The sequence below is a fragment of the Adiantum capillus-veneris genome, chromosome 5 (assembly GCF_014529385.1).
Source record: "Adiantum capillus-veneris isolate H3 chromosome 5, ASM1452938v2, whole genome shotgun sequence".
Classification (NCBI taxonomy): domain Eukaryota; kingdom Viridiplantae; phylum Streptophyta; class Polypodiopsida; order Polypodiales; family Pteridaceae; genus Adiantum; species Adiantum capillus-veneris.
The window spans coordinates 137,077,984-137,096,412 of record NC_140935.1 but is presented as its reverse complement, the minus strand read 5'-3'; the positions used below and the strand labels follow the sequence as shown (position 1 = coordinate 137,096,412).

Genomic DNA, 18,429 nt, shown 5'->3' with positions numbered 1-18,429 from the left:
TGGGTGGACTTGCATCCTCCTTAAGTGGCTTTTCTTCTTGAGGTGATACCTTAACCTTCTTGCTTCTTTCCTCATATGCTTTGCGACGTACATTTTGTTTCATAAGAGTGCGATCCTCATATACATTACAACATGTTCCTTTGAGGTAGATCCAGCCATTGTCAAGGATGATCTTTCTCTTTACCTCATCAGCCATGGTACATACAATAGGTCTTTCTCCCGAGCGAGGGACTCCTTGTTTTCCAACTCGATGTGCACCATAAGCCATGATTCCTGACATGCCAAAGTGTGTAGCAAAAAACTTTTCAATAGCAACTGCAAGAGATTGGGGTGTTTCGATTCCACGAATGACGATGTTCTTTGAGCATTTTTGTCGTTCGTGCAATTCTTGAGAGAGGGGAGGGGGGGGAGGGAGAGCTTCGGCAAGCATATTGCTTGAATATGGGAAACCCCACTAATCTCTCTCGAATGCACTTACCTATGCTCGCATCCTAAACCCGCGCACAAAGAGAGAGAGAGAGAGAGAGAGAGAGAGAGAGAGAGAGAGAGAGAGAATCTACTTAGTTTCTCCTCCCATTTTTTTCAAAATTGGTATCACCTATGTCTAACAATGTCCTTACATATACAAAACACGATCCTAAGTTAGCATCTCAATGTAAAGTTATCCTCTCCTTTATGAAACAAGGAAAATGTTTGTCGCCATTAACTGCCATGAAGCACTAACCAACAAGCTTTATCCAACGGTCCAATGTTAGAAAAAAACCGGGCTCTAGTGTATTTTAATCGGCTGAAATTGTAAAATCGCAGTTAGATTTTGAGCTTGCATTTAAGAAAATCGATAAATTTAGTGTAATGATCAACAAAAGCTTCAAATTTTGACCTTAAAGCCGAGAGAATTTCAAGTTTGCCCTTATTTTCATCAATTAGGAAAAATGTATTTTTTTTATTTTTTTTTTGAGAGTACATGAACTAACTTTGAAACACATGCACACCCCCTATGTACAACGGCCTCATAGGTAGGGAAAGAGGCATGCACACACCCGACCCCCCATGTGGAGGCATATGGGACCAGTCCCTAGAGACTTAGAACATGTCTTTAGGTTGCCAAGGGGGGATTGAAGGCACATAGGCTATGACTCTACCAGCTGAGCTAGCACTCGTTGACACGAAAATGTATTTTTCTACCCCTATAAGGGCTCCACAATTGCTCTCCAAGTTCAATGCTTGTACACCTTATGTAGGCCCAACAGTTTTGCAAATGCATATAGCGCCACTGCTTTTCCAAGTTTGTGCCTACGTTTGTGGATTGACGTGCTAAAATTACAAAGATGGCAACAAAAAAATGAACCTGTCGGACAGAACATAGCTCAATATCGCAAGCATGGATCTAAGTGATCATAAATGTGAACGTTCTTTCATAGGTGCACACCATTTGTTTTAGCAATATGATGCTGAGCATGAGCTAGTATTACGGGATTACTCCAACACACCAGCACTATTTTTCTTTCGCCTTAACATTAAAAGGAGGAAGGCTCATGTAGGACACGTGCCATTCTAAAGGGCTAGTTTGAACAAAGGCAGAACCTTTGATTTTCTCTCCATCAATGCCCACATTGGCTGTCGGGCGAAGAGATTTCCGTAGACACACTGTCCGGGCAGTGAGATTGAGTGGGCGTTTCCATACAATTAAAACTGATGCAGAGCGAGGCTGAGAGAGGTAGTGGAATGAGGGGGTCAAGCTGAAATTGGGTGACGAGGTTGTGCTGCAAGTAGAGATTGAGTATGTCACTCGCGAGCAGCTGGTCTGCAAACTCCTGCGGGACATGCCCCGTGAAGCGATTGTTGTTGAGGTAGAGATTGCAGGCGCTGGAAAGCAAGGGCGACAGTGGCCCCGAGAAGTCGTTGAAGCTGAGGTCCAGAGTATCGATGCTCACAGCCGAAGGGGGCTCTACAAGGCCCCACAGATGGTTGCGCTGCAGGAGAAGAGAGTGCATGGGCCGGCTTAGAAGGGCAGGGGGCAAGACGCTAATGAGCTTGTTAAAGCTGAGGTCCACATAGTAGAGGGACGGCAGAGAGCGTGAGAATGCGGTGAGATTGCCGGACAGCTTATTTTTTGCCAAAGAGAGGAAGGAGAGGGTGGGCGGCAGGGTGCTCGGAAGAGGGCCGGAGAAAAGATTGCTCTGCATATCGAGATGCATAAGCGGGCTGGAGATGGAGCTTGGAAGCCGGCCAGCTAGCCGGTTGTGGCTAAGCAGCACTGCCTCTAAGTTGGGCAGCTGCAGTAGAGAAGCCGGCAACCGGCCACGCAGGTTGTTATAGCTCAAATCCAGCGTGTGCAACGCTCGCAGAGCGCCGAGGCTGGCCGGAATCGAGCCCGAGATTCGATTTTTGGTGATCCCCAGAAACTTCAGTTCCTGCAGGGCGCCGAGGCTTGGGGGCAGGTGGCCCCCGACTTGCCCGGGTGCTAAGGTGAGCTGCTGCAAAGCCGTGAGGCTACCTATGGCAGGGTGCAAGGTGCCGTTGAGGCCAGGCGAGCTGGCGAGGCCCGTGCCCAGGTTGAGCTCGCGTACGCGCAGCATCCCCAGCACGTAATCGCAGAGTACTCCCACGAAAGAAGTGCAGGGATAGACGGGATCTCTCGCTCCCAAGTTGTTGTCGAGCTGCCAGCTATCGAAGAAGAAGGAGCCAGGCAAGTCAGCTAGGCTTCCTCGGATGGCCCTCAGGGCCTCATAGTCACCCGCATGAAGCTGCTCATCCTGCGCGTCGACCAGCTGGGCCTGCCCGATAGGCGCACAGTAGACGGCCACCACTATGGCAACAGTGGGTATGAATGCAAGCCCGGCCATGTTGGGGATATTGCTCAGTAGTGTGTATTGGAGCAACCAGCTGCAGCTTAATTACTCTCCGTGTTGTTGCTGGCTAGATTTGCCTGCAAGAGCTAGCTAGGGAATAATATATAGAGCAGAGAGCTAGCAGCTAGCCGCACTAGTGGAGCTAACATTCCTTTATATAAAGCCTCTCTGGCACTAGCATTCTTTATATAAATCATTGCAGTACATGCGTAGCCACCATTCTTTATATAAAGCATTGCAGTACTGCTACGCTACGCATGGCGCTGCGCTGCCTGCATGCGCCTACCTTCCTTTCTGCAATGGTGGGTTACTAGTCGACCTCAGCTGCAACTAGGACGCCCTAGCTTCTCTTCATTTTCCGAAGGGGGGGGGGGGGGGGGGGGGGGGGCTCCTCCTCCCAAGGTCGTCAACAATTCACTCAAAAGAAGTTTGTCCAGTACAGTCACGGGCCACGGCCCGACTGCCAGCCAATTAGTATATTTCAAAGCTGTGTTGGTGCTTTACAGCAATCCCGTGACACAAAACACAAATTATGGACATCCTCTTTTTGTCCGGTCTGCTTGCTGCATTCCAGCGATACGTCTAGACTCTAGTGCGGCTCTCATAATGGACCGCGTGACTCCACATCATCACAGCCTCACAGGTCACAGCGCCAGTCAATGACACTAGTGCCTCTCTATCCGTACTGTAATTAGCCTTTTCGGTGGCCATCATTGCAGCAATTCATGCAGCGCTCAAAGTTCAGACTCATTCTCTTCCAATTCCTCAATGCCAAACTCTCGATCATAAACGATAAGAATGTGGGCAAACAAATAGGCTAGAAACGCTTTCATCATGCAGGTCATTCTCTTGTCACTTCTCTTTTCAGCCTGTTGACCTTCTAACTCCCCTCTTTTGTCGATTTCTTTGCCCCCACTACGTGTACATATGGTACATTCCCTACATTTGGCTCGATCCAATAACAGATAAGGTTAAAGTAAAGGGAATCAAATTGAGCTGAAAAGTGTTAAACTGAGTAAATTGAGGTAAATGAGAAGAGAGTTTAATCCAGTCAAATGACTAATTGGGGGGTTTTGGGTTTGTTTTGTTTGGTTTTTTTTTTTTTTGGGGGGGGGGGGGTGGGGGGGGTTTCCCCCCCACACTAAAGGGCACGGGCAATTTAATAAAAGCTCAAGCGGTGGGATCCACGGTAACAAAACTAGGACACGAAGATAGGGATACGTGCAGCGTAAGATGGCCAGAGTGAACTAAGGCACGAAAAAGTAAACTTGGACAAACAGAAAACTTGTTTATCATTTCATGGTTTGCCCACATGTCGACGAAAGCATCGTGAGTGTAACGATTAGTGCATTGGGCTCTCACGATGGTGGCGAGAGTTCGAATCCAGTGCCTGCGATGGGTCGTGTCTATATCTTTCCACCTTTCATTCACCTCGAGATTACCACTTTCAATCCCCACTGTGGATCCATCTCTCATTGAGAGGGGGGGGGGGGGGGGGGGGGGGGGGAAGAGAGAGAGAGAGAGAGAGAGAGCACATGTATTTGTTTATAGGTATAGCACGTGAGATCAATTAAATAAGGGGTTTATAACTCGATAAAGTTTTAAAAACTAATAAAAATACATCTACTCAAAGGTTTTTTTTTTTTGTATTTGGAAAAAAAACGCTAAAGTTTCTATAGAAAAAAGGGTTGTTTTATTATCTTAAAGCATGTAAAATTAAAGAGATTTTTTAAATTCCTTTTGAACGCATTAAATATAGATGGCTTCTCCCCACTCCCCATTTGTTACCTTGCTCTTGACCAAATAGTAGTGAGTCTCCTCTGTTGTGTTGTAATCGTGATGATGAAATTTAGAATTTGTGTCTTACACAACAATAAAACATAAGAATGGCTCTAGAGAATGTTTTTAATTTGATGTTTATAAAGATGCTTCACACAATTGTTGATCCGTGATAGTGTGCCATATTGTCTTTTAAAAATTGTTAACAATAAAAGCATGCAAGTCTCCTTGCACGAAGGGTTTACACAATCCAAATTCCACAGTAAAAACTTTCTTTTTTGGAAAGAGTGCTAAAGGCCACAATCCCTATGAGATTGAAGAGTTACATCATGGTGAATCTGATAGAAGGTCTACAAGACTCTACACACATACACCCGCAGATATGAACATATATTAACGTCTTTTAGATGTCAAAATGACCTATGAGTACAAGGATTTACCTCCTGGTGAATGTCAAACAAGGTTTACCCACGCACGCGCGCGCACACACACACACACACACACACAGAGAGAGAGAGAGAGAGAGAGAGAGAGAGAGAGAGAGAGAGAGAGAGAGAGAGAGACACTATGAGAAACACAAGGCCAAAGTAACCTATAGATACAACCAAAGAGTTACATCATGCTGAATCTAATACAAGGTTCCTACACACTATGAAAGTCTTAAAATGTGTATCACGCTCGTTTATCGCGTTTTGTAGAGAGAGAGTCCAAAATGGGTTGGGCAGGGAAGAGAGAGGAGGACAAGGGGAGGGGTATTTTTTTGTATTTTAAACATTACTACAAATATACCTGTCGTTATCACCGCGTTTATTGCGCAATTATTACCTCTAAATCTATCGTATCTATTACCAAACACTGATTATGCGCTTAAATATTCAATTTTGGTGTTTCCTTCTGTTTTGCTTGTGAGAAAAATTAAAGAACATTAAATAAAAATTCAAAAGAAAAATAAAAAATAATGTTATTAAAACATGAAACAATAGCTATGTGGATAAATAGGAAACGACGAAGAGCATGCTCCATCCGAAAGTTATTCATGCACCTCCATGTAAAGCAAGCACTACCAAAGATGAGAAGCTGAACATGGACGGCATCTTGTGTTGAGGGACGGGGATGATAGAGTGAATTGTGCCCACATTTTACCAGATGGTAGCACCTATGTTACTTCCTTCAAGCGCTATCTTGCAACAATATGCACTTGGTCTACACTTTTGCAAGAGTCTTTCTCATTCTCTTGCTTACCGCGAATATTTTTGCTTTTATAATTGCCTTTATTAGCACTTCTACTATCGCACACACATTTCACCCGAGTGACTACATCCATGCACTCTTCACTTACAAAGGCTTTATGTAGTACTGCCAAAGAGCTCTCTTGGCATGAGAATGTGTTGAACAAGGAGTACTCTTGCACTGCGCACAACACAAAACGCTAGCTCCACTTGCACCCATAACGCTTTATAATATCAACGCTTCTTAGAGAAATGCAAAGCAATTGTTATTTTACATAAATAATTGCTCCAAAAAATTATGTATATTTTGTTATCAATTAAATTATTCACTCCCACTTAATTAACATAATTTAGCATTCTTCACAAAAATTGAGAGAGAAAGAGGGGAGAGAGAGAGAGGTCATTAATGGACGACACAAAAAAAAAAAAAATCATGACTTAAAGTATACAAAATGTTTATGAATCATCTTCCAAATGATCTCTACAAGAAGCGTTATCCAATTCTAAGGCCATGGCTCTTAAATCAATAAAGAGAGAAATAGAACTGTCGCTTGTGGATGGGTTGGCTTCATCATCTTTGAATTCATCATCCTCCATCTCATCATCATCATCATCATCATGGCAATTATCCTCGCTAAGACTTGTGACCATGGGACTTGAATTATCGATCTCTCTCTCCTTTGTCTCCCCCTCATCCAATGTAGCAGGGGAAAGATGGTCTTCACTTCATTAGTGGCAAAAATCGTTCTCCCCCCCGAGGTGTTATGAGAACTACAAACCAAAAAAAAAAAAAGGTGGATTGTTGGGATAGAGATGACCTATGGAAGAGAAGCTCAAAGTGAGTAATTGTTACCATATACATGTGGTAGTGATGTGTGTGAACACACTAGGACCGCCGGGGCATTTTTTCCCTCTTTAGGAGGGAAAACATTTCCCCCATGCATTGTATATACGCCCATCACTCTAGGACCATCTATCTTTCCATTGCACACTAAGTAACACACTCTCTATTGTGTGTCTTGAGCTTCCTTCGTCTTCTCTAAGCTGTGTGTGTTTCTCTGCAACCCTAATTCCAACAATTGGTATCAAAGCAAGTTGCATCCTCCTGGGCTTATTTGTCAACTGCTCCAGCACACACCTGCTCACTAATTTATCCGATTTCAGTGAGCTTTGGCAAGTGTTCGCAGGTTGACAAATATTTCGGGGCTCAGATTTTCGATTCGGGGTCATTTCGGCCTCCGTTTCCACTACAGGTAGTACTGCACATGCTATTTTGTCATTTTGTGCAAAATTTCTGTCAATGTTGTTTTCTGCATAATAGTTGCCTTACAGTCTTCTACGGTTTGTGCTATACAGCACGTGTTGTTCCCGCTTCGTTTCTCGTCTTTATAGGCAGTTTTCACATCAGGCAGCATTTACCACGACTCACAACAACAACACAGATGTGTTCAAGATGTTTGCTGCTGAGAACAGATTGGATGGGGACAATTACCCTATGTGGGCTTACATGATGCAACATGTTCTTGTGAAAAGGGCGTCTGTAATATTGTGCAGGGCATTGATGTACGTCCTGGTTTTGAGGATGCAGGCGATGTTGAGGATGTTGCAGGTCTTGCTACAAGGATTGCTGCTATTAGAGTTGTTTTGCCTACGGCAGAACAATCTCGTTGGGATTTAAGGGATACACATGCTCATGCATTGATTGCTTTCTATATGAAGCACACCATTGTTCCTCACATCCGTTCAGCCACTTCTTATGGTTCTGCTGCAAGTGGCAAAACTTTTGTTCCTAATGCTTCTGCTGACATCAATTTGTCTGTAAATTCTGGTGATAAGGGCAAAAAGAAGATGTGTTGCCATTATTGTAAAGCTAATGATCACTTGATCAAGCAGTGTCCTGCTGCAAGTGGCAAAACTTTTGTTCCTAATGCTTCTGCTGACATCAATTTGTCTGTAAATTCTGGTGATAAGGGCAAAAAGAAGATGTGTTGCCATTATTGTAAAGCTAATGATCACTTGATCAAGCAGTGTCCTAAGTTGAAGGCCAAAGAGGCTAAGAAGTAAGAGGGTGGTTCCACTGCAAATGCTGGTTCCACTACAAATGCAGTCATTCTTCAGTCTTCTGTGAAACGAGATTGTGATGTTGATGTTGATCCAGAATGGGATTTTAGCGCAGAGTGCACTTACAATCCTGTTGTCCATGATGCATGCTTGTCAGTTGCTGCAGATTCACATGTGTGGTATTTCGACAATGGTGCTAGAAAGCACATTACCTCACATTGTAAATTGTTCACCTCTCTCGAGTCCGTCCCTCATGGGAATTCAGTCACTTGTGCCAACAATGCCTCTTATCCGGTTCAGGGAGTTGGAAAGATTGTGCTTACTGCTGCAAATGGCAGTTCTTTCACACTTGTTGATGCACTTTATGTACCTAGGATCAAGAAAAATCTTTTGTCTGTATCTACACTTGCTAGACTTGGAATTGTAGTCAAATTTGTGGATGACAGATGTACAGCTCATGATCTTAGTTTTGGTTATAAAATTGTTGCATCTGGGCTTTTGCGCCGTGGGCTGTATAAGCTCACTTTGTATGACAAGTGTGGACAAAATGTTGCAAATGCAGTTGCAGATACAAGGGCTATTTCAGATGCAAAACTTCTGCATACACGTTTTCGTCATTTGAATTTTGCCAGTTTGCTACGTTTGCAGAAATCTGATATGGTTGCTTCTTTGCCACCTCTTGAAGCACCTATGAAACATGTTTGTGAAGGCTGTATTTTGGGTAAAATGCAGCGTTCTAAGTTTCCAAAGGATGGTTTAGTTAGGGCCACAGGCAAGTTGCAGCTTGTGCGTAGTGATGTTTGTGGGCCCATGCAAACTCCGTCCTTGGGAAATTATCTGTACTTCGTGACTTTCATTGTGATTACTCCAGGCATGCATGGGTATTTCCGCTTAAAGCGAAGTCCGAAGTTTTTATGTGCTTCAAACAATTGGCTGAAAATGTCTCGAAATGTACTATGGGCACCCTCCATTCCGATCAAGGGGGGGAGTATATGTCTCATGAATTCAATACATTTCTGGCTAGTCGTGGGATAAAACACCAACATACATTGCCTTATACACCTCAGCAAAATGGTGTTGCTGAGAGGAAAAACAAGTCACTAACAAAAATGGCACGATGTATGGTCAAAAGTCAAGCTTTGCCTCATTCTTTTTGGCTTGAGGCCATCATGTGTGCCACTGATGTACTAAACAGGTGTCCTATGAAAGATTTGTAGTCTATTACTCCATATGAAGCATGGCATGATAGAAAGCCTTCTATTGAGCACATACGTGTTTTTGGTTGTTTGGCATATGCTTTGGTGCCACAAACACAGCGCAGAAAATTGGATGATAAGGCTGTCAAATTTATTTTTGTTGGTTATAGTGCTGAAAGCAAAGGTTACAGGTTGTATCATCCGCAAACAAAACGTATTCTGGTTTCATGGGATGTAGTGTTTGTGGAAGATTCTATTCAGCCCTTGCCGTCATGTACTAGAGAGAGTAATGTAAGCTCACAGGACATTTATGACACTTGGTTGCCTCTTTTCGGTGGTGGAAATAGGAATGTAAGTTCCACTGAGGCAAATGTATAGCCTATGGGGGTTTCTTAAAATGTTACAGATCAACCTATTACTAATGCAGATGTACATGATGTACTTGATGAGGAAAGGGCTTAAAATGAGCAAGTTAGAGGTATGCCAAAATGGCTTGTGCATACATTGCATGATAGTAAATTGGATGCACCATTGTCTAGTCGTACTCGTTCAGGCTCTCTCCATGCATATTATGCATCAGATTGTTATGCTTTGGCTGTGTCTAGCTAACATGATGTTGAGGAACCTCTGTCTTTTGATGAAGCACAAAATTCCAAAAAGTGGATGGCTGTCATGCAATCAGAATATGATGCACTTATAGAAAATTACACATGGAAATTTATGTGATTTGCCTCCTGGCAAAAAGGCCATTGGTACGAAGTGGGTTTACAAGTTGAAACTCAAGCCAGATGGTGAGATCGATCGCCATAAGGCTTGACTTGGTTAGGTCTGGGTCAATGATTTTGACTAGTATTGTGCACACTCGTTTGCTAATTGCTCTTGCTCTTTACTTTTTTTAGTAAAAAAAATTTGTTTTAAACTAGGGTGGTTAGTTACTATATATTTATATACATACAGTCCCTAAAATCGAAAAGCTCAAAGGTCAACAAAAGAAGGGTAAGAGGGAAATAATTCGATAGGCTGACGTGAATGAAGACTCCCCCCTTCCTTGGGTAGATCGTACTTTAAAAGGATGTCATCACCTTTTGGAACCAGTTTCCCAATTGGTAATAGGTGAGGATTTTAGCCAATATTTCTCTATTAACTTGGGTGCCTCATCGAGTTGCAAGTGTGGTAAGGTACTCTCCCATGAACGAACTTGAAGTAGTGCATCAGGTAATAATTGAATAATTGGGGTGTTGAATCTTTTGCAGCTTCATGGAGGCTGCCTATAGTAGGTGAACATTGTGTAGAAGCTTTTACCTCTATGGATGCATTACATGAGGAGCTAGAAGCTTCATGGAACTCCCCCTTTCCTGAGCTAAGATGAATAGATTGGTTTTGCCTTGGAACCCAAACTAGCTGTGGAATAGGTGTGTAGCATTATGTCATCTTTACCTTCCCACGTGTCATAAAATATAATATCTAGCTTTACCAAATGATTTTCTCATATTAAAATGATCATTTAATGTGGGAGAATAAACGAGAACTAGAGTTAGAATAGAGACATGTGCTTCTAAACCTGTCTCAATACGCGACCAAAAGGAGAGATGGTTGCATCTCAATAGGGGTCCAAAACGAGATGGTCTATCAAAGAGCAATGTGCAATAAGTGCTTCTAGATTTACCTCAGCAGGGGACCAAGAGGAGAGATGGTTACATCTCAATACGGGTCCAAAAGGAGGTAGTCTATCAAAGAGCAATGTGCAACTAATGAAGGTTAACAAACCTAAAGGGTTAGCTTCATTAAAGACCTCCAATGGTTAGCGTTAAAAGTCCTTTGACCTTAAGCAAGCTAGGGCTCAGCTTGAGGTGGGAACCCGACCTAAACTTAAGCAAGCTAGGGATGAGCTTGAGGTGGGAACCCGACCTAAATTTAAGCAAGCTAGGGCTGTGCTTGAGATGGGAACCTTAAGCAAGCTAGGATTGTGCATGCGGTGGGAACTCGACCTAAACTTAAGCAAGCTAGGGATGTGCTTGATGTGGGAACCCAACCTAAACTTAAGCAAGCTAAGGCTGTGCCTGAGGTGGGAACCCTACCTAAGGTGCTTGCCATGCTTGATGACTAAGGTACTTGAGGTACTTGTCACATTTAATGAGGAAGTTTCTTGAGAAGCTTCCTATGCATGGGGGGTAAGATGCTTGAGTCAAAAAGAGAACCTACTCACTTAATGAGGAAGTTGCTTCAGAAACTTCCTATGCATAAAAATCTCAAAGTTAGGGAATTCTAAAAGAGCACATGGGACACATGTCAGACACTCACTAAGCTTAACCACATGGTGTTCTTGAATGCTATTGGTTGGGCTAAAGAGGGCTCCAATGAGATTCTACTTCCATCTAACAAATATCTATATATTTTCAAGCTCTCTCTCTCTCTAAGGGGTAAGGAGGACACTTGTCAAAAGACTACCCATATGCTTGACTGCATGCTGGATGTGATTGGCTAAGGGGAGAGCGGTCCAATGAACTTGTAGCAAGTAGAATTTTCGCCCAAAGCAAGAAAGGGGGGTGCTAGGGGGATATACTCCACACACAAACTCATTTGCAAAGCTATTCTCACTTGGTGAAAGTTGAGGAACACCACCTCCTTCTCCAAGCTTGTGAGAGTGAAAGCCTACACCAACACTCTTGGCTATGGAATGCAAATCTAACCAAGAGCTATGATTCAATGCTTAAGCTTTCCGTCTTCTCCATCTTCATTACTATGCTATTATATATGCTATTAAGAAGAGTAATGATAAGTGAGGAACTATTTCTTTCTCCTATGGAATGTTTCTTCTTCCTCTTCCCTATCCTCATTTCCCGCTAGCTCTCTCCATCTTCAAAGGTGTTTGAGGCCTTGGGACTGAGGCTTGGGATAGTTAATGATTTATTCAAGTTTATGTTATGCTTGTGATGCATGAATCTTTCCATCTTCATTGCATCACCTAGGTTACAAGGAACACAAAGATTGTATTGTATCAAGTCTCTCTTGATGGGAGAAACTATAATACAAATGCCTATTGGAGGGGGGACTGGCTCCATATGAATCCGGTCCTCAACTATTGTCATGTTCTCTAAACTCTCTCTCTTGCAAAAGTATTGTGCATGCCAAGTTAACTAGGTACCATGTTTATGTTGCTACCATCAATTAAGTTCACCCGCTATGCTCACAAAGTAATCTCTCAAAAGTGCTTCACCTAATTTCTTAATTCCTCTATTCTCAAAGTTCATAGGCCATTTCCATTACATTGGTATTAGAGCATTAGGTTTCTCTTTTCTTGCTTAAGAAGAGAGGTCCTTAAGTAGCCTATTCATGGTTGATTTTGTTAATAATATTAGGATAAGTGGGATTGGGATCTATTATTGGTTTTGTTAAGCTCACTATGTGGGATATGGTGCACACCTCGGGATCTTTGGTCTTAATAATGGAGTCTTTTTATACTTGCCTACGGCTTTACCATTATTGAGCCATAAGAAGTCCGAAAGGATCTATCCCTCGGCAACTTCGCTATGTTAGACTCACTCCACTACTCTCTATAATTAACCAATTCGAGCCGTGGGTGTAGATATTTAAGTGCCTATTTTCAAAGGCTAAGAGGAGTAGCAACTAAGGTTTTGAATTGCCAAAGCATACACTAAGTAAACATATAACATCTATTAACATGGCTAACAATAACCAAGAGAGTAGAATGAACATTGATAACTTTGATTTTGCACATGAAGGTGCTAATGATGATGCCCCGATGTTTGTTAATTATCTTGTTACTAGGTTGCAACAAGATATGGCCAACCCCTCTTTGCAAGCCGATGTTACTCAACAACTTCGTGCTTATGGGATTTTCTTTCCTCTCAAAGAGGAGAGAGAGCTTAGGAGGCCTCTTGGTGAGACCCCCAAAAGAAGACTCTCTCCCATATGAGAGGAGGAATCCAAAGAACGAGAAAGTAATGACTCCCTAGGTTCCTCAAAAGTTGTGGCTCCATGAAGATGGCGGTCTAGACAATCGCCAACTCCTCCCAAGAGGAAATGGTTAACCCATAGTCCTTCTCCTCGTCACTCTAAAAGGGAAGAGAGTAAACAAAGGAAGAAAAGGAAAAGAAAGAGGTCACCCTCTTCTCCTTCTTCTTCACATTCCTCCTCTACCGATGAAAGCTATGGCTATTCTCCTAGAGAATACAAGAGGGGAGGACATTGCAAATCTTACCCTGCATGGCGAAGGTCACAAAAGTTAATTAAGTTCAAAGAGGGAGGAAAGAGTATCTCTTTTCTCACCTATGATGGCACCTTCAGTGCTACCGACAAAGTATTGGCCTTCATCCAACAATTTGATGCAGCCTTTGGAGACGAGGGCTTCACGGAGTCCTCCAAGCTACACCATGTAGCTATGCACTTCCAAATATTGGCTCATCAATGATGGGCTAGCCTTTGTGGCAACGGAAAAGCCCCAAAGACATGGAAAACTCTACGAGTTTTCATCATGAAGCAATTCCTTGCAAGTGATGCAAAGGACAAAGTGCTTACCAAATGGTGAAGTTTAAAGATTCTCTCTCATGATTCTATCCACAAATATATGGACAAGTTTGGGATTTACATCTCAAGAATACTATCTTTCAAAAGATATACTTTGCCGTGCAAAAGAAACAATTTTGTGCACGATTACCCAAAGAGATGGCTGAGTATGTTAACTCTCAACGGCCTAGTTCTATCACCAAAGTAATCCACCACACCATGTTTTCTTCACGCATCAATTTCCAACAAGGGGCTAGACGGAATGTCAAGCCCATGGAAAATAAAGACAAAAGTGATGCAAAGAGGAAAACCAATGCCCAAAATTCTTACCAAGGCTATTCCAATAACAACAATAAACAGTCCAAGGAGAAGGGATTTTACAAAGGTAAATATAAACTCTCTCCTAAAGAGCTAGAAGTTATTTTTTTAAGGACCAAAAATGTTTTAATTATGGGGAGCAAAGCTATGGTTATCGTCCTTGCCCCATGAGTATTGCCCGAAATGCCTAGAGTCTCTATGTTTGAAGCTCCAAAAGAGGATGCTCATTGCCAAGGATTTCTCCTTTCCTATGATTGGGGAAAGATGCAAGAGCATGATGCCTTTATTTTTTTTCTCAACTCACAACTTCATATCCATGGAGTTGACCACTAAGATAGGCATACAAGCTCACGAGATGGGAGATGCATTGAAAGCCAATCGAGCTATCATGGGACAAGACATTTCAGTTACTTCCTTAATTGGAAAATTAAGGCTTCATGTCCAAAGCTATATGGAACAAAAGGATTCTTAATCTCCCCTCTCAAACATGAGAATGTTGTCGTTGGGGCACCATGGTTTAACCGCATGGCTTCCAACATGCCTACAGGGAAAAGAGCATGTACATAGATGCTAATGAGTTGGGGAACACCATATCCTTGCAATAAAGGGAATCAAGAGGAATTAGAGTTTTATAATTTTCTAAATGGATTCAAATATGTTTGCATTGATGACATCCCTAGTGAGCTACCTCTAAAATGAGGGATGATGACCATGCAATTGAGCTTCTACTAGGAAGCTCACTGCCTAACAAGCCTCCTTATTGAGTTTCACAAGCTCAACAAGAGGAGATCATGAGGCAAGTGCATGAATTGGTGGAAAAAGGAATGGTGAGGTCTAGCTCCTCTCCATTTTGTTCACCATTGCTTTTAGTGCAAAAGAAAGACGACACATAACACATGTGTGTCGACTATAGAGTACTAAATAAGATTACTATGAAAAATAGATTTCCCGTGCCGCGCATAGAAGATCTATTTGATAATTTACAAAGTTTTGGCCTGACAAATGCTCTAGACGTATTCAAACTCATGATGGACAAAAATCTTCAGGCCACTCAAATTATCTTGCGGAGTACAAGCGACACCTCCAGGTAATCTTTCAAGTTGTGAGAGAGAATAAGCTTTTAATTAATCAAAAGAAAAGTGATTTTTTCCTATAAGAGATTCAATATTAGGTCACATTATCTCCAAGGATGGCATCCATATGGATCCAACAAAGTTAAAGATAATAAGAGGATGACCTAATCCAAGGAATCTACAGGAGGTACAAAGCTTTATAGGTATGTGTGCATACTATAGATGCTTCATAAAAAATAATTTTTAAAAAATCTCACTAATAGCAGGTCTATTACATTACTTAACATAAAAAGAACGTTAAGTATTCATGGACTGCAAAAGTGCAAGAAGCTTTTAAAGAAGCTTAAGGAGAATCTTATTTCTCGACGTAGTGCTCACACTACTAGACCTCTCAAAGCCATTTGAGGTCCAATGTGATGCTAGTGGTAATTGCCTTGCAGCTATTTTTCTTCAAGAAGGGCATGCCATAGCATATGAGAGTCGAAGACTCAACTTCAATAAGTGAGTATTGGGCAAATACGAGAAAAAGCTACTAGCTATTCTATATGCCCTAAACATGTGGAAACACTATTTCTTGGGGACTCCATTTATCCTACAAATGGATCACAAAGCTTCAAGAACTTCATGATGCAAACCAAGCTCCCCAAAAAAAAAAAGAGGTAGGCAAAATTTCTTTTGCAATTTAGATTTCATATTGCTCACATTGTTGGCAAGCACAATCAAGTGGTCGATGCGCTTTCACAACGACCATGGGTCAATGCGGTGTCTATGTCAACTCACAATGATCTATCTTTTATGATAGATAGTCTACTGACCGAGACTTTAAGTACGTAGTTACAGCCTTTGCAATAGGGAAGTAACAAGAACCATTCACCTTGAAGGATGGTTATCTTCCAAACGGCAATAGGCTATGTGTTAATCACCCATATAATACGAAAGTCATGTATGAATCCCATACTTCTCCTTATGCAGGGCACAGAGGGATTCCATCGTCTTCTCTTCGAGGAGTAGAAATGTATTTTTGTTGGTCTACCATGAAAAGTAAACATACAAGAGAATGTTTCAAAATGTGTGGTATACCAAAAGTTGAAAATTGATCGAGGGAAGCAACTTGGATTGTTTCAGTTGTGACAGACTTAACAAGAAAACACACTATATGCTTGTCAAAAAGACTATTAAGGCACGTCAAGTGGCAACCCTCTTCAGATCTCAAATTTTCAAGAATCATGGATTTCCAGCATCTATAGTGTCGGACAAAGATCCTAGAATGACCAATAATTTCTAGAAGGGTCTCTTTTGGAATCTAAGAAGTAGATTAAATTTCTCTTTCGGCCTATCATCCACAAACGGATGACCAAAGTGAAATAACTAATCTAATGATCCTTGAATCTACTAAAAGCCTATGTCATGGAAGTAGATCAATTTCTCAATGATAGAAGTACCTACCTCTTATAGAGTATGCATACAATGACATTGTACACACTTCTATGGGGAAAGCACCTTTCGAGGTTAAAGAGGGAAGATCCAAAAGTCCCTTACTACTTCAAATACAGGGGAAGATCTTCATTGCTGATGAATAAAGCTGAGACCTACAAGAATATTTTCCAAAGATTAAAGGGATTATATCCATCTCACAGGAAAGGCAAAAAGGGCTGCTACTAATAAGCACAAAAGAGCCTTAGCCTTTAAGAAAAATGACTGGGTCTTGCTAAAGTTTCTCAAGGCTCATCTGAGGCATACTATGGGCAAGAGTCCTATGGACCACCAAGAGTATGATGCTAAACTAGCAAAAAGATACTATGGTCCTTAAAATTCTTAAGCCAATCAATGATATGGCTTATCAATTGAAGTTGCCCAACCATTGGCTCATGCACCATGTTTTCCATGAGAACCTACATAATCCTTACAAAGGAGCGCCATTAAAAGAAGCAATAGTTGTTGCAGACCCTCCAAAAATCAAAGATCAAGAAGAAGTACTTCAACATGAGTCCATCCTATGACATGAAGACAAGGTATTAAGAAACGGTAAGATTATCTGACGATATCTTATTAAGTTTAAAAATTATTATTTTAAAGATGCTAGATGAATGTAAAGAACCTAGCTTAAGGATAATATGAACCTTGTCAATACTTACAATGTTGCACTAGAGTAAGCATATGAAAATGCATTTTAAATGGAAAATTTTTTTGTCTTATAATACTAGTTCTCTTTTTATTGAGCACAAATTTAAATGTATGCATGCTTAGAATCATGTTTGTGGTGACGACGTCTCCCAAACACCAAGTAGAACTTGTCACTCTACTTTGGAAGTATGATATGGACTAAAGAGCAGACATGCTTGCAGCAGCTACCTCTCCCAAGCACCAAATGGACTAGTCATCCATCTTGGAATGATGTCATAGAGTAAAAAGGGATCCTTTACCCACTAAGAAACATGGACTAATGATTAGGATTTATCTTCTCTACCTCATAGTCAAGGACGACTATGATTTCAAGAGAGGTAATGTCATAAAATATAATATCTAACTTTACTAAATGATTTTCTCATATTAAATTGATCATTTAATGTGGGAGAATAAACGAGAACAAGAGTTAGAATAGAGACATGTGATTCTAGACCAGTCTCAACACGGGACCAAAAGGAGAGATGGTTGCATCTCAATAGGGGTCCAAAAGGAGATTGTCTATCAAAGAGCAATGTGCAATAAGTGCTTCTAGACTTACCTCAGCAGGGGACTAAGAGGAGAGATGGTTACATCTCAATAGGGGTCCAAAAGGAAGTAGTCTATCAAAGAGCAACGTGCAACTAATGAAGCTTAAAAGACCTTAGGGTTAGCTTCATTAAAGACCTTCAATGTTTAGTGTCAAAAGTCCTTTCAACTTAAGCAAGCTAGGGTTGAGCTTGAGGTGGGAACCCGACCTAAACTTAAGCAAGCTAGGGCTGAGCTTGAGGTGGAAACCCGACCTAAACGTAAGCAAGCTAGGACTGTGCTTGAGGTGGGAACCTTTAGCAAGCTAGGGTTGTGCATGCGGTGGGAACTCGACCTAAACTTAAGCAAGCTAGGGTTGTGCTTGATGTGGGAACCCAACCTAAACTTAAGCAAGCTAAGGATGTGCTTGAGGTGGGAACCCTACCTAAGGTGCTTTCCATGCTTGATGAATAAGGTACTTGAGGTAATTGTCACATTTAATGAGGAAGTTGCTTGAGAAGCTTCCTATTCATGGGGGGTAAGATGCTTGAGTCAAAAAGAGAACCTACTCACTTAATGAGGAAGTTGCTTCAGAAACTTCCTATGCATAAAAATCTCAAAGTTAGGGGAATTTTAAAAGAGCACATGGGACACATGTCAGACTCTCACTAAGCTTAACCACATGGTGTGCTTGAATGCTATT

The 18,429-nt window shown here is 41.7% G+C and overlaps 1 protein-coding gene across 1 annotated transcript; it reads right to left on the bottom strand.

The window, feature by feature from the left end:
- Positions 1 to 1,363: 1,363 nt before the first annotated feature.
- On the bottom strand, positions 1,364 to 3,150 carry LOC147458162 (uncharacterized). The gene has a single exon (XM_086512892.1). It carries the CDS (start codon positions 2,844 to 2,846, stop codon positions 1,602 to 1,604), a length of 1,245 nt encoding a protein of 414 aa, XP_086369018.1. The 5' UTR covers positions 2,847 to 3,150; the 3' UTR covers positions 1,364 to 1,601.
- Between the last annotated feature and the right edge of the window lie 15,279 nt (positions 3,151 to 18,429).

Coding starts and splice junctions, on each gene's coding strand:
- LOC147458162 (XM_086512892.1), bottom strand. CDS start 2,846: ATGGCCGGGCTTGCATTCATACCCACTGTTGCCATAGTGGTGGCCGTC.